The sequence below is a fragment of the Protomyctophum parallelum genome, assembly GCF_964188405.1.
Source record: "Protomyctophum parallelum genome assembly, chromosome: 4".
Classification (NCBI taxonomy): domain Eukaryota; kingdom Metazoa; phylum Chordata; class Actinopteri; order Myctophiformes; family Myctophidae; genus Protomyctophum; species Protomyctophum parallelum.
Window position 1 is genome coordinate 24592353 of NC_139700.1, and position 21831 is coordinate 24614183.

The 21831-nt window shown below is 40.1% G+C and overlaps 1 protein-coding gene across 1 annotated transcript in view; it reads right to left on the reverse strand.

Annotated features, from left to right (window-relative positions):
• Positions 1–1004: 1004 nt before the first annotated feature.
• Positions 1005–21831, reverse strand: part of pdhx (pyruvate dehydrogenase complex component X) — a 51282-nt gene continuing 30455 nt past the window's right edge. Inside the window, exons 7-11 of the mRNA XM_083763409.1 lie at positions 20306–20453; positions 10888–10946; positions 9605–9763; positions 3393–3457; positions 1005–2467 (exon numbers count right to left, since the gene is read on the reverse strand). Of these exons, the coding sequence (XP_083619535.1) occupies positions 2212–2467; positions 3393–3457; positions 9605–9763; positions 10888–10946; positions 20306–20453 (687 nt within the window). The 3' untranslated portion in view covers positions 1005–2211. The remainder of the gene's footprint in view (positions 2468–3392; positions 3458–9604; positions 9764–10887; positions 10947–20305; positions 20454–21831) is intronic.

Below are 21831 nucleotides of genomic sequence, written 5' to 3' on the forward strand. Positions count from 1 at the left end.
CATCCCACCTCCCTCTCCAACACTGAATGCACACATCTCTATCTGCTACCAAAGCAACCGTCGCAGTCTTCTAAAGACAAGTACACAATGTTCTTTCACCTCATCAATGGAAATGTGTTCGTATTGTGTGTATGAGTGAGTGTAAAGCCACAAACTGCAGTTGTTGGAAAGCTGCTCGTCAGGCAGTAATTCAGCGTTACTGAGAAACAAGGCGGGAAACCAAGGCTCTGGTCATGGTCACCATGTTAACGTACTTCCGGTTCCTTCCTTTCCATTGTCATCACTCACCATAATCAATTCAAATATTCACAAAAGGTCTCAAAAACAGTTTACCACTTTCAACCTGACGTCCATATTTTGGGCGTTTCATTACAGGCAAAAATGTTGTGTAAAGTTACCAATTAATGAAAAATCACATGTGTGAAGTGAGGGGCCCTCTTATATCATAAATCATCATACATCACAGCCAATCAAATCATTTCCGTTGTACACAGACACACAAAGCTGGGCATAGGAGGGGCTAAATGCAGAGGGATGAGACAGCATTGAAGAGGATACCAGGCCATACCCTGGTAGTAAAAAATCATTGCAACAGAGGTGCAGAATATAAAAATAAATTAAATGAATAGTGACAAATTCCAAGACTGATTCTTCTGGATCCCTTCCAAGTGCACGTGTGAGAAACGGCACCATGGTGTGGTAGTGTTTATGTAGGGTATGATTTCCCCACCAGTGCTTTGTACACAAGCAAACAGCTGCTCCACGCACGCTTAAAGCACACACATCTGTCAGGAGGGACCCCACCGTATTCTCTGCCCAGCAAATTAACCTAATTGGCATCCACAGTATAATCGTTATATAATCTCTCGCTTTCCATGCCAATTAAATACATATGGACACAGACACATCTGTATTTGTATTAGTGGCTGTTCCATATCGTGAGGTGGCATGTAGCGTGGTTAAAGGACTGTGTGGATGTCTCCGAATTAAACAGAAAAGATGGATACTGGCGTCAAAAGGAACCAACGCCTGGTTTATTGGTTTGTTTCACACACATTAACATACATTATATCTTCAGCGGAGGGTGTCATCTTTCCATTTTAAATAAGTTAGGACATATTAACATGAACAATGAACACAATTTGAAAGAATGCATACAAATTGTTTCCGTTTTAAATCCAGCAGAATGCACATCCTAGAAGCAGAACAAGTGTGGGAATATCCCCACGTGTCCATCCCCCGCCAGTAATTTATGCCGTAAACCAGCGATTCTCAACCTGTGGGCCAGGGCCCACTGGTGGGCCGCGAGGATATTGCAGCTGGACGGCTGCAGTGTTAAGTGGTCAGATGGGTGGGCCGCAAACATGGACCCTGATCTAGAACATGGTTGAGAACTGCTGCCTTTTTGACAAATATACACAGCAAAGTGTTTACAGTGGTGTCTGGGATGTGAACTCAGTGACATAAAGCAGGATTTAAAATTAGGACTCCTGAACAGTAATAAGTACTTTATATGTATATATATATTTACAAACATTGGTGTGTTAGAATAGCTGTCATTACAAATGGACACGTGTCCCACTACGTGGGCAACACCCTGCTATGCTAGAGGGAAGTGGTATATGACAGGGCGTGGGAAACACCCTGATACACCACTTCCCTCTTGGTAACATTTGGCCAGCGCATAACTCCAACACAGAAAAATCTGGAGCGTTACTTTAACTCTGACTCATTCACAGTTGAGATAACACTCTAGACCTCCAGCACTCTAGTAGCAGTTTGATTCAACACCTCCATCACAAAGCATGCAGATTATATTTCAAAAGCAAACGGTGTACAGTGTGTACAGTACTTACAGTATGCACAAGGTAGCCAGCTAACCTTTAATTAAGGTTAAGCTATATTTCCTCTGCATTGACCCATCGTAACTACGTACAGTAGCAGCAGTGAGCAGAGAGCACAGTGCAGCCCCCGGGGGACCAACTCCAGTTGTAATGCCAGTAACTCGCTCAGAGCTCTGGCAGGAGTACTACAACTACAGTACGTATCCAAACAAAGTTAATAGTTGACATGAATGAATATCAACCGTGTGAAGACCTCTGCTAGTGCAAGCATGAAATGGGCTTCATGATGGAGGTGTTTCACATATTCTTTCTCGCAGCACTGTTCTCTAGTGATCCCTCTCTATCCCACTCTTTCCCCATTTCCCTTTCAAGCCAGGGCCATGTGCTCTGGGCGCTCCAGGTTGGCGCGGAACTTGTCGAGGAAGCGTGACGCCAGCGCGTCGTCCACCAGCCGCCCGTCGCTGGACAGGGTGACGGTCATCAGCTGCTGCGAGCGCACGCTCTGGCTGTCCTCGGACAGCCGCAACGTGGCCCGGGACGCACCGACGGCGAGGATGCACGCCTGGGGGGGGTTGATCACCGCGCTGAAGCCGCTGATGCCAAACATCCCCAAGTTAGATATACTGCCGCACCGTGGGGGGGAGGGGAGGGGGGGGGGGGGGGAAGAGAGCACGGAAGGAAGAAGAGATAACAGGGATGACATCATTAGTCAAGCCCAGCAGTAGAGGACATGCATAAAACTAAGCAAGGAGACATACAGTACTAGTGATGCTGCATCCATCTGTAATAATGAGACACTAATTTATAGAGCGGGGGGGGGGGGGGGGGGGACATTACTGAAGGATAGAGAGATGTGGAGTAGAAGCAACATAACTAAAAGGCTGCTATGTCTACAAAGAAAAAGCCTAGTGAATACAGTGTGTAAATTAACACACATTACGTCTTCACATTAACACAGCTTCAGTAAATCAGACTCCCAATCTCTGTGTTTTGTGAGTGATAATGTCCTGGGGGCAGTGCCTTAATGAGAATGTTAGCCCAAGAGGATCATGAAGAGGGGAAAGAGAAATGATAGGAAAAAGGATGAACACGTACATCCCCAAGAAGACAAAGGAATTCGCCGTCCTCCTCCCGACACAAAAACCTGATTTATGTCTAAATGACACCATTAATTCTAATGAGTTGAGAAAGGCCTCCCTTTCACTCAAGGGCAATGGATGGCATGGTAATTGATGGTCCTCGTCACAGCCGAGAACATATGCATGCGTCCATGAAATGTTGAATATGCATTATAAATAGACTTATCTGCGACGTTGGATTTATAACTCCTAATGGCGTCGTTTATGACTGCCCTCTTATCAGGAGCGCACTTAGCTTCACAGGAAATGATATAGTAAGCTTGTGAAACCGGATTAAAGATGCTAAAGAGAGAATATTCCCTATTCTATTTTTTTGTCATTGGAGAATGAAAAGCAAAAATGCATTTGGAATGGGCATGATGCTGCATTCCCAGAGGCCTGATGTCACTAACGGTGAAGTGAAGCTTACCTGAATGAGCCTCCCTGGTATTCCTCAGGTAATAGCTTCCCATCTCTGGCCTTCTGGGCCAATGCCTGTAAAGCAGAGATGAGAAGTCACTATGAGTCACTCTGAGGTCCATGCTAGAGAATTGGAGCTTGAACAACAGTGGTTGTACAGTTACTGCAGGTCAGTGAAAGATGACGCAGACACTGTATACTGTATGCTGGTAACTTGTTCGTTTACTTGACTAGAAATGCCAACAATGCTGTTCAGTTGGCACGTTGATTTCATAGAAACAAAGATGAGATGAGATGAGATATACTTTATTAATCCCCGAGGGGAAATTGAAGCGTTACAACAGCATAATGTGACACATAAAAAGCTAAAACAACTGGACAGACAGAAGAACACAAAACAGACACAAATGGACAAGATTAATGTTTACCTGGTATTCTGTAATGGTTACTTGGAAGCAAAAATGTTTGATGATATGAAATGTTTTTCTTCGCTCTCGACTTAATTTACCATTTATCCTGTCATTTGTTGACCAGGGTTCATGCTGTTTACGTCACACTTGCAAAGGCTTGTGAAGATGAACGGAATATCGAAAATCAGTTTAAATGTGATATATACAGTACCATGAGAAACGTATATGTTGTATGTTGTAATAAAATACAAGCCTAAAGACAACAGAGTGAACAACATGAGAGATTCCAATGAATACTGTTGCGGTACTATTCATTTTCAAGCATATCAATGATAATGATCAATGATCAATAATTCTCCTTTTTTATCCCACGATTTTGCAACCTATTTTTGTCAAATTTCTAATGTAATCCTGGGTGCTACAGCTACACTTCCTCTGCCAACCTGGGGGGGGGGGGGGGGGGCAGCGGACAGGCCTCATGTCCCCTTCTATGCATGAGGAGTCCAAGATGCTTCTTTTCCCCTGACAGAGGAGAGTTTCCCCGGCCGGACATAGCGCGTGGAAGGAAGTTTAAAGAGCAGGATTACTGCATGTTTTTGTGAGGGTACCTACCCTAGGTTAAAGTGGTCAGGAGGTGCACGCACATCCCGGGTTAATTCAACAGGTGCTCGAACAAAAAAGAACAGACTGAAAAAGGAAGAATAAGTCTGCACACCGTTTTGAATGCTCCACAAAAACTTTATTTACCAAGGCGGTAAAACGGTGTGCAGACTTATTCTTCCTTTTTCTACCTACCCTAGGGGACACGGGGAGAACATGCAAACTCCACACAGAAAGGCCCTTTCGCCTCGGGTATTTTCTTTTCCAAGTAAAGGATTACATGCCGGCCTGACACTAAGCCCAGACAGAGATTGGATCTATCAGACAGTGCTATTCATCAAATAAAATTGGAGTTGACACGACTCCAGTTGATTTTCTGACACATCGGCTCTTTATGAGAAAACCAAAACCACTTCTATAAATCACTTGCAGTATCTGAATCAATATGCCACTGGCGCATAGAATAATGAACTTCACACATCTTTCCTAATTTCCAAGAGTGCAAAATGTAGTTATTGCCTCATGCATGTATAGTGTGCATTCAAGTGGAATTTTAAGTTCAAGGTTAATGTGTTATGAAGTGCTGCTATAAAACCTTGCCGCTGTCGGGGGAGGGGGGTGCCTTATAAGTCCAATATGGTTACTTTTCAGGACATGGAGTAGTTAAATATTTATAAAACCCACAGACCCACTTTCAAAATCTTCCAGAAATATGCACAGCAATGCATTACATCGGTACAAGGTGATATCCTAATTTCACTACTTTTTACACTCTGGTACGACGAATTAGGGCATATGGAGATACAAGTTTTCTGCCCAACAGCAACGATATGAGAAAGTCATGGAGACAGTATGCATAGTAGGCGGGCATATTTAAGATAAGCACGCCAAGTAGAAAAACCAATCCATCTACCCGTGGTTGGCAAAGTTAACAGTGAGCATTCAAAGCATCAGTAACACGGCATGTTGTTTTCAATTACAGAGTGATAAGTAAAACTTGCGTTAACTGTAAGCTTGCAGCATAATTCCCCTCGAGGCTCTGCATGGCAAGTCACTTTGAAGGCTTAAGCGTGCAGGGATCTCGGCACAGGCTTCTATCACATGTGTTGAATGCGTACCTGTGTGTATGTGACCTTCAAGACGTCCTAATATTGTCAGGAAGCAGTAAGAGGCTTAGTTAAAAGTGGACCACAACTAATTTACTGCATGGTAACGGGATACCAAAAGGTGACATGAAAACACTGTAGACGGGGACTGCCCATAAATCATACATCCCGTTAGTCAGACCTGCGTGGCCGGTTAAGACTCACCCGTGCTGCGGGTTAAAAATCACCCGTGGCTCACTGTGAGGTTAGGTTAGGGTTTGGGATAGTGTTGGTAATGGTCTGACTAACAGCAGGTCGGACCAATGACTAAGTGACCGGTCAGAGACATCACAGCATCATTGCATCATTACGTACTGTAATGATGCAGGGAAGGTCCATTATATTTTGGTATTTTTTAAAATAGACTAATGTATGACCACTGTACAGTAGATGCTCTGACGGATGAGAAGAAAAAAGAAAACCAAAAGGAACTATTTTGAGTATTCGCCACAATGCTCGTCTGTGTGTTGAGTGTTCTGAGTGACTACTGGTAGCTTAGACTTTATTGTCCCAAGGGGAAATTTGTCATAGACACGTACAGTAACAGAACTGCTCACCTCAATGCAATTAAAATACAATGACAACATCATGCAGTACAACACAGACTGCCAACAAACTGCAGCTCTCCTCCAAACAGAAGCCCCCATGGAAAAACGAGTCAGTAAACGAGCAAAAACGGCATTGTCGGAAAGCCGAACGTACATGGAGAAAAACTAAACTACAAGTTCATTTTGACATACTTAAGGAACAACAGAAAACATACAATACAATCCTCAGAGAGGCTAGGCAAGCACATTTTTCAGAACTCATCCTAAAAAATCAAAGCAACCCTAGAATACTTTTTTCCACCATTGATAGTTTAACAAACCCCCCCTTCCAATATCCCAGTGATTTCCTTACAACTAAAAAATGCAACGAATTTTCAGCCTACTTCAGAGACAAGGTCATTACAATCAGGTCAAACATAAATCAGAGACCAGCAAACACTGCTGACCTTAACCTTACACACATAACAGTGATCAAACCTTAGTCCACTTTACCCCAGTGGATCTCGAAATGATCACCAAAGTGGTGACAGGATTAAAATCCTCCACCTGCTCCATTGACCCTATCCCCACCGCATTTTTCAAAACGGTTTTCAACTCACTATCCGAGGAGCTACTAGTCCTGGTCAACCAATCCCTGCTCATAGGCACATTCCCCAAATCACTCAAAACTGCCATTGTAAAACCAATCCTCAAAAAGAATAACCTGGATAGCCTACTCCTCAGTAATTATTGGCCCATATCAAATCTTCCATTCTTAAGTAAGATTTTAGAAAAACTGGTCTTTAATCAACTACATGAGTTTTTAAACAATAATAATATTCTTGAACTATTCCAGTCTGGATTCAGACCAAATCATAGCACAGAGACGGCCCTAGTCAAGGTCATAAATGACCTTAGAGTGAACGCTGACACTAAGCACCTGTCCGTCCTTGTCCTCCTGGACCTCAGTGCAGCGTTTGATACAATCGACCACAACACTCTCCTGAACAGACTTGAGCACCACGTTGGTCTCTCTGGCACTGTCCTCAAGTGGTTTAGATCCTATCTGACAGGTCGAGAGTCCTTTGTAGCCCTGGGTGACCATACCTCTGAAAAGACGGAGATGACATGTGGGGTTCCCCAAGGCTCTATTCTAGGTCCTATGCTTTTTAATTTGTACATGTTGCCACTTGGCAATGTCATCAGGAGACACAAAATTGATTTCCATAGCTATGCGGACGACACACAGCTTTATATATCTGTATCCCCTAAGGACCTCAGCCCCATTGACACCCTAACAAACTGCATCTCGGACATCAATGTCTGGATGTCAGAAAACTTTCTCCAGCTAAATAAAGATAAAACGGAAATCTTAGTTATTGGAGATGGCCCCCACAGGGAACAAATATCTCACAAACTAAATTCTGCTCATTAAGCACCAAGGATCAGGTAAAAAACCTTGGTGTCATACTTGACTCAAATCTGAATTTCAAGGCCCACATCAGCAACATCACCAAAATATCCTTTTATCACCTGAGGAATATTGTCAGAGTCCGTGGGTTTCTCTCACAAGCTGACACAGAAAGACTGATGCACGCATTCATCACTAGCAGGCTAGACTACTGCAATGCTCTCCTATCTGGTGTCCCCAAAAAAGAAGTTGCCCGGCTACAACTAGTCCAGAATGCAGCAGCACGCGTACTGACCAAGACCAGACGGAGAGCACACATCACACCCATTTTAAAATCCCTTCACTGGTTGCCTGTTTTATCTAGAATTGATTTTAAGGTCCTTCTGCTGGTTTTTAAATCTATCCATGGTAATGCACCCACATATTTGTCCGAAATGCTCCCTGGGTACGTGCCTGGAAGAGCTCTTAGATCCTCGGGAACTGCTCTCTTAGAGGTTCCTAAGACTAGACCTAAGACTAAAAGGCATGGAGAAGCAGCCTTTAGCCATTATGGTCCTGTAATGTGGAACAGCCTGCCAGTTAACCTGCGGCTCTCTGAATCCACGGACATTTTTAAAAGAAACCTTAAGACATACCTTTTTAACATTGCGTTTAATTAGCTCATATCATTATCCTTGTTTATGTTTATCTTTAATGTTTTTAAAATGTTTTCTTTATTTTTTCTAATGTTTTATATTTATAAACTGTGAAGCACATTGAGTTGCACTTGCTGTATGAACTGTGCTATACAAATAAAGTTTTGATTGATTGATTGAACCCATTGAAAAACACAGTGGCTTATAACCATATTTCACTAAAAGGATTATCTGCAGTTGCACACCAACCTCTCTGGAAATGTCATATCATTGATGACTGATACAGTACCAAGTGAGACAGACAGTGTGACCGGGCTTAACCAAGATTCAATCCTGTATCTGTTATAAATGCTGGTGAAGGGAAAAATAAATAAGTAAGTAAACTTAATATCGTATATTTTCCATTCCATATCTAAATAAAATCCAATTTAAATGGAAAGGTTTTTTGGATGGGCAATACCCACAAATTGCAGGCTGTACAGAGTACAGCTGAAGTAGACAGAAAGGGGACAAAATGTCTGTGTTGTACAAGAAGGAAATGAGTGCGGATAAAAAACCGACACTGCACATGAATGACAGCACTAGCCACACATGACTCCAACCTTCTTGCTTCGTGCTTTTCCATCAAACTTTCGAAAATAGGAAGCAAGTAAGTAAGTAATTCGAAAAAAGAAAAGCGTATCCATTGATAAAATGCGCTTCTTGGGAGATATTAAATAAGCAGTAGGTGGCGCTATTTTGCCAGTCAACTGGCAGATTATCTGACATTTATTTTACCGTTTGATGTTCTACTACCCGATCTGAAATCTGATAGCATCTGCATCACACAATACAGGATAATCTTACAAGATTATTTTATAATAATCTGGATTACTGGCTGGTACGGAAACTGTACAGCCAGAGAAAAGACAAATCTACAATGGTGGTGATGCAGTCAAGATGTGTTAATTGTCCCCCCCCCCCGCGCACAATCAGTAGCACTAAAGGTTTTTAAAGAGATATACCTGCCAGACAGTAGGATAAAGGCTGCATTTGCATTCGAATGGGTGATTGAGGGTCGTGCTCTATATGCGCAACGGCCAATCCGCTGTCCACTAATAGTTCTCAGGTCTTGTTTTTGTCCTAGTGTATGGATTTTGGCCAGGCAGAAAATGGATTTGGACAGAGTCCACAGTTCTGGACACACACACGAGTGCACGCGCGCGCGCACACACACACACACACACACACACACACACACACACACACACACACACACACACACACACACACACACACACACACACACACACACACACACACACACACACACACACACACACACACACACACACACACACACACACACACACACACACACACACACACACACACACACACACACACACACACACACTCTAGCCTAGCCTCCCACTGAGCCATGACATGAAAACGTATCCACAGTTTTCTTTGCTTCAGCCTTGTAATTATACAAGACTACAGTTTATTTCTGACCTTGGCATTGTTCGAGATCTCCTGAACCCCTTTGTCTGCAGCATCCTTGATGATGGGAGTGATGAGGCCCTTCTCTGTTGCGACGGCGATGCTGATATGGATGGAATCAAGTGCTTGAGGGCCCTCCCCGGACCAGGTCACATTCACTTCCGGCATTTCCTAGGGTGAGAGATCAAAGGTCAACCCAACCGTTAATGCCAGACATGAAGATTTAAAAGAAAAAAGGCAGAGAAAAAATAACTGAAAAGCTAAAAGCAGAACCAAAGCTCTAATGCAGTTACATAATGCTGCAAAGTACAACCTAACCATGTCATTTCCTATGACCACTATCAGAAAATGCATCGGAGCCATGTCAGACACTCGTTTCGGGCACATGCTATAGATTATGGCTGATATGTCTTTGTCAGAGACCCAGTATTGCACGACAAGAAGGGGGCAGAAATAAGTGGTGGGCACTATATTGTCCCTGACATATTCTGCTGTGGCATCACTAGACTAGATGTAATAATTAAATAACCGGAGGGCTTTGTCCATCATTCATCTGTTTCGGCCGAAAACCAAAATACTCTTTTTGACAATGTGAGAAAGTTAGGACGTGAAATAGGCATGCACTTCATATTTCCGCTTCTCCCCCGTTGTCTTTCTGTAAGAGGTAAATCTGTGAAAATCTGTCTGCTAGAGGAAGCAAGGCATTCGTTTCCTAAGAAATGCATCAAGTGTCAGAAAAAAAGGACAGAATCAACTGCAGATCTAAGTGGATTGTTAGGGCTGTCTCACAGTGCCATGGCTTCTGCCACCAGTTAAATACAAATGCATTTGAGAAGCGGGTGACAGCAGATTGGCTACAGGTGGCGTGAAATTTTGTGATGGAATACTGTTGCTTGAAAAAAACACGTCTAAATCCTATTAGTTTCACTACAGGACCCTACATGGACAGAAGGACATAAATGACCAGGACAGAATACCATAGGGAGATTATCAGATATAAATGTAAAGAAAGTTAGGGATGAGCAAATACTAATACTAACTAATTATAAAGTATTTTGCAAACATAACCCCTTTTGGACTGAATACATTTCTAATGATTAAAAATCTTTGTGTTTATATTATGTATGTATATGTATATGTGCTATATTAAGTTGAGATACTCAATTTGAATTTAGCACAAACAACATTTGGCCCTTGTACCATTTCCAAACCTGAGATTGCTGAAGTCAAAGACAGAGAGCAAAGTGGCCGTCCCACCCACCCACACACGTTTACATAACACACATTTTACTTACTTTAAGAGTAACAGCAGCTGCCTTGATGATGAAATCATTGACGGACACTTTGATCTGTTCTGGAAAGAAAAGGCAGACAAAGGTTGTGAATCTAATTAAAGATCTAATGTAGTTCCTGGTCCAGGGCTGATCCATTTGGTATGCTGTGATGGAAAGGAAAAGACATGACTGTATGTGAGTTTATATGTGACGAAATAGGATTATTTCCCTTTCCGGAAAACAGTCTGATGTGGGAAAAATGTAATTTCTAAATTAATAAATATCACCAGCACCCGCCTGACCATGACAGACTATTGCAAATGAGCTGCCAACAGTGTTACAGTCTTATTAAAGTTAGCTTCTTTCAGGATTACTTGGGCATTAAAGCCGGGTTTTCACGGTGGTGTCGTGCACTGAATATAGCAGAACTAAAAGGCTCACAACATGTTACAGCACGACATATTGTGAGGTTGTAGTACATCTGCTATTGTTGGTGCATAACACTAATACTACGGTAGGCCTAAGTAAAAAGACAGGCTGGTTCCACACAAAGATGTTCGCCACAGTGCACTGGTTTTGTTAAAAGTAAATGAATCCACAAAACTAGCATAATTTGTATTGTTGACCTATTTCTAAAATATTAGAAGTTAAACTTTTGTTCAACTTTGACCACATGGAACTAAAATGGAACTTAAATAGTTCCATGTGATAGAGTTCCATACCATATAAACCCAGATTTGTACAAATCTGTAGTACAATGTATAGGAAAAACACACAATGATTGCTAAAGTATCACATGATTGCCAAAGGCTATACTGCAGCTGTTTAGCTCTGCCAGCCAGCCCTCAATACTGCCCACCCACACCACACCACCGCAACCGCAAGTAGTCTTGTTACTGAATTAGTGTGGGGAAAATTAGAACATTATAAAATGTGTAATTCTAGTCTCACTTACAGTAAGCCATTTTTATGATGAATTGTTTTCAACTAGCTACTTTTGTAAAGGCGAGTGAAATCGCTCTACTGACAAACAAAGTGACAGCGAAAACAACCGGACAGACAATCCCTCATCACAGTGAAATTCTCAGTGTAATTTAACTCAGAGAGTCTACTAAATGTACATTTTGTACACTTTCAGAGTTAGAAATGGATAAATGATCATTGAACACGGAGGTTTGTGCTGTGCACACACATAGGTCAAAAGGCCTATAATGGTCGTCCGTCAACGAAGCAATCGAGTGGCTTCTCCACTTTTTATATACAGTATGGAGTAGTGCTACCCCTGTACAACGGGATGATACAATATCAACTCACTCACCTCATATTCACCCTGTTTGTCTATGAAACTATTTAGTTGCCAACGTCTGCACTTAAATATTAATATTGTTGTCGTCTTGGACCCTAGGAAAATAGCGGTCGTTTGAGCTATACTTTTTTGTCTTCTTAATTAAGCTATCCTTCTTAATTAACAAAAACAAACTACCCTACAGAAAAGTCTTTCCCTTAGGTTCAAGTTGATGTTGTTTCAGAGTGCAGGCGAGTGCACTGGCGTGCTTGTGCAGCGCTGACACTTTTCATAATGTTTGGTTACACAAACTTTGCACAACAAGGCCAGAATCACCAAATTGATAAATATAAAGTGTATGGAAACCTAATAAAAGATGCAGGATCAACAACAGGTAATTTCCTCTCTGCCACCTCAAAAATGCACCCAGAGAGGCAGTCACGGAGATTAATCAAAAGAAGTAACATTATGCATTTGATAACATAGTGCACCAGTCTACAGCCTGGGAGTGTCTGTTGAGCAACATTCAATGTCATTTCCGGTTGGGACGTCATCCAAAGTGTTCCCCCCCTGCGTTTTAATGGATGGGATAAAAAATCTTAAAACGTGAATAACTCTTAATCTAAATTAAAGGTATATTCAGTGATTTCACTCAAAAAACCTTAGGTTTCGTTTTTGGCTGGGACCTAAGCCTTTCATCCAATCAGGATGCAGAGCCAAAAACGAAACCTAAGGTTTTTTGACCTCCAGGGGTTAACTGGGGACAGGGAGGAACTCCTTATATGGTCAGCACACTCTATAGTAAAGAGGATTATCACAACAAAACAAAAAAATAAGTGATATTTGAATTAAGTGAAATCACTGAATATACCTTTAATGATTCCAATTCTAACCAAAGAAGAAGTTTTTGACGGCCCATCGCGGTCCTGTCGCTAGTCGAGTTAGAATAATCATACCTCTGTTGGTTGCCGGTCCTCCAAAGGGTCTTTTGGTTACATGCTATTATATCTAGCACTATCCAAGATGGCGCCGTGGCACCTTGAAATGGGCTCTGAAGCTGCAAATCGCTGGGCGCACATTGATTTCTTCAACTTAAATTGTATTAATTTTTCATGAACAGAAATAGACATACAAGGACATACAGAAAGCAAAAAGACAAACAATTGAACATTACATTACATTATGTGTTGCCAACTCAACTAAAAACAGTAGATCTAGAAATATCTAGAATATCACGGAAGGAATCTGGTTCTTTCTTCATTTCGGGCGGATTGCCCGGATCTCGGCCAGCACCGAAGCCAGCAAGTTAGCTTCAGTGTTGTTATTGTTAGCTGCATTGCTAGTAGTGCTAGCATTAGCTGGGTCGTCTTTTTCCATGTCTGTATTCTCGTTTTTTTGCCGACGTGAAGGCTTTCCAACTTCATTCCTCCCTAATCTCTCCCCTTCGGTTATTTTTGGATGTTTCATGAGTCTTGTTTAAATGATGCTGGGGGTAAATTAACAACTAAGTGGAGGAGCACTATTTCAGCCTGCCATTCTCTGCTGCGGTCGTCAGGGCGCACATTGATTTAATGGTTCCAAATGACGCTGGGCATTAATAGTGTTAAGCAAGATAAACATTACGTTAATTTAATTAATGTCAGCTACAAGCACTGCATGTTACATGTATTGTTGACCATGTACTGTAATGTTACAGGCTTAGGTTTTCATAAGCAATAGCAAACTTATTAGATGAGATTGATTAATTAATATTGTTTAAAAGAGTAATACATGAGCCCTCTAATTTAACCACTTTCAACTATTTTGTCCTAATACAGTAGGCAACATTTTGTAAACATTTAGAAAATAAGAATTGCCAAAATTGCCAGAATCACCAGATCTACAAGAGCAATACATGCTGTGATGCAACATATTTGAGTATAAAAATTCAAGAGGTTAAATGACTGAAACTCTTAACCTCTTTGTGGTGACATGGCCAAAACCGTTCCCGTTTCCCAAAAATACCCATCCAACGGCCACTACATCCTTTTGGCTCTTACACAAGCAGCTGTGGATTTCTGAGCGGTTAGTCTAGTATTTACTGTAACTGGAAGGAACTGTGAAGTGAGAATGGGGAAGTACCAGAGCATAAAGCCAAGGAAATGAGGAAGACACTAACTGGCACACATGTCAATTACTAGACTTCACACCACACCTAGATATACTTTATATCTAGGTGTGGAAGGCATGGGGAGAGAGTATGTTTTGCACTCCGTCCATGTGTCTGTCTGTCCGTCCGTCCGTGTGTCCGTCCGTGTACAGCTAATCTCCGGCACCGTTAACCAGGTCAATACCAAACTTTGCACACACTCCCTAGATGCCAACGATGAACGGAATTTCCAGAACGGCCTGTTATAGCGCCACCAGGAGGCCGACTTTTATAAAACACATTATTTGATATTGTCCAAAAATCCCGCAAATCGTTTTTGGGTTCACTATTGGGTTCTTAGCTTACATATGATATGATGTAATTGATGAATTACCATGGTTTTGTTCTTGCTTACTGTAAATTGCTCTGGATTAAGAGGGTTTGCAAAAATGCCAAAATTGTTAAATTGAAAATTGTTGTCACAATTATCTACCTTTTTTAAGTATAAAATTCATAAAAATGCCAGTAATTTGTCATATTTAATTTCCAATGCCAAAATCTGAATTAAATCGTTGATTGCAATTATTAGTGTGACAATTAGTCGTCAACTTAAACGTGTAATCACGACAGCCATAGACAATACACAGTGTGCCAAGGTTGGCCTCCGGCTGAATGCCAAGAAAACTGAAGTTATCACCTATAACATCCCATCAGAGCATCCACCTCTGACAACAACAGGCACTGCTTTGAAGGAAGTCAAGGACTTCAAGTACCTGGGCTCATGGGTCAACTCAACCGAACAAGACCTGAAAGTGAGGAAGGCACTTGCATGGAGGGCCCTAAACGGCATGGCCAGTGTAAGGAACTCCAACCTCCCCTGTCAAACCAAACTCAGCTTCTTCCACGCAACGGTAGAGTCTGTTCTCCTATACAGCAGTGAATGGTGGACCTTGAAGCCAACCCTGCAGAAGTCTCTCGATGGGTGCTACACCAGAATGCTGCGTGCAGCACTCAACATCAATAAGAGCACACATGTTACCAACACAAATCTGTATGATGGAATGCCAAGGGTGAGCCAGAAAATAGCAGCCATGAGAATGAGACTAGCAGGACACTGCCAAAGACTGCCAGCCAGCAAACTAGTGCTGTGGGAACCAACACACGGGCACCGGTCACGATGACGTCCCACGCTAACATACGTGGATGTACTCAAGAACGACGCAGGAGCGCAAAGTACCAACAAACTGGCCAGATGTATGGAGAACCGGGATGACTGGAAACGACGATGGAGGGCTCGTCTGAGGACGACCTAGAGAGATAGACAGTACTGATGACTAGATGACTGATGTCATAGACTAGCAAAATTAAGTCTGAGATCCACGTGGAAGACATGCCGTAATTAGTATCGTTTTATTACGTCATGGCACCTAGGGGAGCGAGCTGACAGATTATTTTTTGTTATAATGTTTTTATGTTGTGAGCTTGTGTTTGCTGTGAGCCCCAGAGCAAAGCTGACTTGAACTCCATGGCCATCCTCTCTGATTAGTGTAGCTTGATTTGTGAATAGGGCTTAAGTGAAAAGAATGAATTGTAATTTCTCTATTTTTCACAAAATATCAGTCAAAACATCGGTAATCCACAGACTCGGAATCTCCCAAAATCCGGATGGGCATTTGACCCAAAAGTGGGACCTCATCGGCCTCTACTTCATAACCCTGAAACGGTCACTGTCGTTTAGCGGGCAACATTCCCCACTGTGCTGACTTAATCAATAGTGCAGAAAGGAGCATCCATTGGACACACTCTGAACCACAGCTAAATGATTACCTTGGCTGAGAAGACATGTACAATACAGTACCTAGAGTGAAACTATTTTCTCCTTAGTTTGTGGAATGAGTCATGTGAGAACCATAACATCTGCACCTTCCTGGAAAATAAATTCCCACCAAATATAGAGCGCTGTATGGCACGTGACTTGACCAACATTGCTTTTGTAGACGCAGCCATTCTGGCAGGTTAAGTTAAAACTCATTAACTGCCAGAGATTCTCTAGAACAGTCTGAACACACTGCCAGCATTTTACTTATCTTTTAAGACCCACAGAATATCTTGTTCTATATGTAAACATCAAATATCTCAAAAGAAAGAGGAGTGTGTCTGCATTCATCGTGGGAAGAAAGTGTGTTTCTGTGATTTTCTGTTTTCGGTTGAATATAGCTTGTTTTCACCAAAAATGCTGTCTGGGAACAGAAAGCAGAGAAAATGCTAAACCGGCGTTCGTTTTTTCCCCCCGGAAGCCATAGATTAACTCACAGGTTGCGGAAAAGCACCTTCTATCGTAAACACCGAAAACACCAAATGAACATACTGTACATCAATGGCGGTCTGTGCATTGGATTTGAAATTATGTCAATATTTACACAGGGCGTAGATTGGTCATAAACACACACTTTGTGTATTGTAAAAAAAACTTTAGTCATATTCATAAACACACACTTTCTGTATTGTAACCAACCTTGGTAGCACTTTACAATAATGACCCGTTAAAAAGCATTTATAAACGTTTATAAGCAGTTTGTAGACTATTAACAAATCATTATTAACCTGTGTGTTGACATTTGTAAATGATTATTAAAACAGTTATAACTATGGTTACAAATCATTTATAAGGTATTAGTAAGTAGTAAACTATTCATTAATAAGCCATTTATATACATCTGTAAATGATTATTAAATCATTTGTAATGACCCCATGATAAAGCATTTATAAACGTTTATAAGCAGTTTGTAGACTATTAACAAATCATTAACAACCTGCTTGTTTACATTTGTAAATGATTACTAAAACCTTTATAACAAATTTACAAATAATTTATAAAGTATTAGTAAGTAGTAAAACTATTCATGAATAAGCCATGTATAATACATCTGTAAATGATTATTAAATCATTTGTAACTGATGTTATATAATATATACAAGCTATTTGTATATTTGGGAAATGTGTTTGTTCATGTTTAACATATACTTTGTAAAACATTCCTAAAATATCTATAAATCCTTAGTACATGTTATTAAGTGGAGGAGGACAGTCATACTCGGATACGAGTGACCGCCGATGATGATGAAAGTGACGACAGTTCATCATTTACAACTGTCTGTTAATGTTTGTTCATGTTTAACATATGCTTTGTAAAACATTCCTAAAACATATATAAATCCTTAGTACATGTTATTAAGGTCCCTATAGTAAAGTGACGACAGTTCATAATTTACAACTGTCTGTTAATGTTTGTTCATGTTTAACATATGCTTTGTAAAACATTCCTAAAACATATATAAATCCTTAGTACATGTTATTAAGGTCCCTATAGTAAAGTGACGACAGTTCATAATTTACAACTGTCTGTTAATGTTTGTTCATGTTTAACATATGCTTTGTAAAACATTCCTAAAACATATATAAATCCTTAGTACATGTTATTAAGGTCCCTATAGTAAAGTGACGACAGTTCATAATTTACAACTGTCTGTTAATGTTTGTTCATGTTTAACATATGCTTTGTAAAACATTCCTAAAACATATATAAATCCTTAGTACATGTTATTAAGGTCCCTATAGTAAAGTGACGACAGTTCATAATTTACAACTGTCTGTTAACCCTTGGCCTACAATTCACGGAAAAAACGGAATTAATCGAAAAATCTAAACCTCCCGTTAACGGAAAAAACGGAATGACAATCAATATCAGTTATCGCGGGGTCAAAAGATCAAAAATTAATATTTTTTCGCTAATATCACTAATGTTGGATGTAATTTACCAAAAAACGGCCGAAATCCGCGTGATCGTGCGCTATCGTGCACGCGCGCCGTCTCTATGTGCGTCGCTGTAAAAAATTTGATATTTTGCGATCTTTTGGGGTTGATTTGAGGTTAATTTGACTTAGTTATGAAAAATATAGCATTAGCTTAGCAATCCGGACCAGCCAAGCTATTGACTAGGGTCAAACTACTACAGGATGTTGTTGATCGTTGAGCCGGAAGTGACTTAGGAAGATCCGTCTATTTTAGCCAAAATCAGCATAATGATGCTTTCCCGCCATCTGGTGGCTAATCGAGAGAATAGATTTGCAATGAATGCAATGAAAAAAAACATCTCTTCAATCCACCAGATCTTTCTTGTATGTTAAAACGATGAATTAAAAATATGCCAATTTGTTACCCAAACAAAAAAATTGGGAATGGCAGTCTAAGGGTTTTAATGTTTGTTCATGTTTAACATATGCTTTGTAAAACATTCCTAAAACGTATATAAATCCTTAGTACATGTTATTAAGGTCCCTATAGTAAAGTGACGACAGTTCATAATTTACAACTGTCTGTTAATGTTTGTTCATGTTTAACCCTACATAATTTTATGTTGAAGATGTTGTGTTGCATTGTGGGTAATCCTCAGTACAGAGGAACTCCATACTGAGGGTAAGATGGTCTCCTGTTTGCTCAGGCACAAACAAATTAATTACAAACATCTATGCTTCATATAAGTGGCCAGATATGCACTCATGTTTACATAGTGTTATTCAGTAACATTCGTTTTTGAGAATTCACTTACATGGAGTGTCAGTGAATTCTCATGTAACACAGGCTACACAGCACAGCTAACAGCTAGCTAACATGCTAACCGTTTTCCAAACAATTAAATAAACAATGTCATATGATACCATGTCATACAAAAACGAATGTTACTGAATAACACTATGTAAACATGAGTGCATATCTGGCCACTTATATGAAGCTTAGATGTTTGTAATTAATTTGTTTGTGCCTGAGCAAACAGGAGACCATCTTACCCTCAGTATGGAGTTCCTCTGTACTGAGGATTACCCACAATGCAACACAACATCTTCAACATAAAATGATGTAGGGTTAAACATGAACAAACACATTAACAGACAGTTGTAAATTATGAACTGTCGTCACTTTACTATAGGCACCTTAATAACATGTACTAAGGATTTATAGATATTTTAGGAATGTTTTACAAAGCATATGTTAAACATGAACAAACATTAACAGACAGTTGTAAATGATGAACTGTCGTCACTTTCATCATCATCGGCGGTCACTCGTATCCGAGTATGACTGTCCTCCTACACTTAATAACATGTACTAAGGATTTATAGATATTTTAGGAATGTTTTACAAAGTATATGTTAAACATGAACAAACACATTTCCCAAATATACAAATAGCTTGTATATATTATATAACATCAGTTACAAATGATTTAATAATCATTTACAGATGTATTATACATGGCTTATTCATGAATAGTTTTACTACTTACTAATACTTTATAAATTATTTGTAAATTTGTTATAAAGGTTTTAGTAATCATTTACAAATGTAAACAAGCAGGTTGTTAATGATTTGTTAATAGTCTACAAACTGCTTATAAACGTTTATAAATGCTTTATCATGGGGTCATTACAAATGATTTAATAATCATTTACAGATGTATATAAATGGCTTATTAATGAATAGTTTACTACTTACTAATACCTTATAAATGATTTGTAAACATAGTTATAACGGTTTTAATAATCATTTACGAATGTCAACAAACAGGTTAATAATGATTTGTTAATAGTCTACAAACTGCTTATAAACGTTTATAAATGCTTTATAACGGGTCATTATTGTAAAGTGCTACCAAAACCTTTAGTCATATTCATAATTTAAAATGATGTCTATATGTCCAAAGGGCGTAGATTGGTCATAAACACACACGGTGTGTATTGTAAAAGAAAAACCTTTAGGCATATTCATCATTTCAATTTAGCCTCTCCCCCGTTTTCTGTTTTCATGGCACCTTCAATGACAGTTAATACTGACATTAATACTGACACTAAGTGAATGTAAATGTGTACAGTATGCGTATGTTTATCCCTTATGCATGAAATTGTGGTGCATCCATCCGTACAAAATCAGTACATACAAACTCCCACCAAGCAAAGATTCTTTTACCTTTTGCCAGATCCTTGCGGAGCTGCATGACAGCCCCCACGTCACAGTCAACAGTGGCGTAGGCGTGGGGGATGGTGGTCTTGGATTGGGTCAGCCTTTGGGCAATCACGCGGCGGATGTTAGAGGCTGGAATCTCTGTGAAAGTACCCTAAGAAGGGAAGAAGGGAGAGTAAATGGTGAGGATGGGGAGAAGGAGATAGTGAAGGTGGTTAACGTTAATGATTATCGGCAGCGCCGTTGATGGGTTTGGAAGTTTGACACACAGCAGCAGGAACCGGCAAATTGGGTGCTAATGGGCTATACAGGTCAGACCTCGTACTTTGATAGCATTTATTATCAGTATGTGCGCTATATCCATTCTACACGGTTCTCCACATAAAGGGGAATAGGGAGATAATTGGGTGATTCTTCTGACATTTTGTTAGAGCATGTCTGCAACTCTGCATGTAACTCAGAGAAAACACTACACTGCGTGTGCCAATTTACTGGCATTAAACAGAGGGCATCAGAGATACCTAAAAATGTAGCTACTGCAGGTGGTAAAGGGATAGTAGTCAGCTTATCCTCAAACTCATGTTATGGCTCAGTTGTTATCAATAACATAATTTATGGAATATATGTTTCACTCACACTTAGTAAGCGGATGGGGGGGGATCCTAACTGACACACTCATTACAAAGTAATGATTGGTTAGAATTAGGGCTGTCAAAGTTAACGCACTATTAACTAGTTAACTCACAATCCTTTTAACGGCACTATTTTTTTAACGCACGATTAACGCACTGTGAAGTTTGACAGAATGGTTGAGAGATGCATGGCAATTTTACACTGAAGAGTTGAATAATTGTTAAACAGCTGCATTACTTAAGTTAATTTAAGTCTACACAATTAGAAAACTTAGAAAACATGTTATTTTGATCAACATGGCCTCGTAATGGTACCATTGGCCAACATCAATACAGTTCTTTAGTTTGGGTCTGGAAGGCTAAATGTCATCAAATGGTGGTCCGTGGCTTAAATGCAGAATAAATAATGGACCTTGATATGAAAAATCTTGAAAACCACTGATTTAAGGTATATTTAGAACGGATAAAAAATATGCGATTAATTTGCTTTGAATCACAGTTAACTATGGACAATCATGCGATTAATCAGATTAAATATTTTAATCGATTGACAGCCCTAGTTAGAATTGATTTATGGTTGGTTATTTATGGCATCTACAGTTTGGAATCGATAGTCCATATCTCAACCTGAACAGCTATTAGTGTATGAGGGGTTAAAAGTACACCGTCTTAAAAATAATCAATCTAGAAATCAATATGTGAAGCTACACAATGACTTGCAAGGCTTAAGAAATCATGTTTGAACACACTAGAATGCTACAATTGGTACTGTATGGAACAGTCATCATACACAATACAGTAGCAAAGTTCACGGGACTATGGCAGCAGTGAAATAGTGAAACAGGATGTCAGGATGTTGAAGGAATAAGCTCAGCTTACTGCACTACTCAAGGTAGTCAA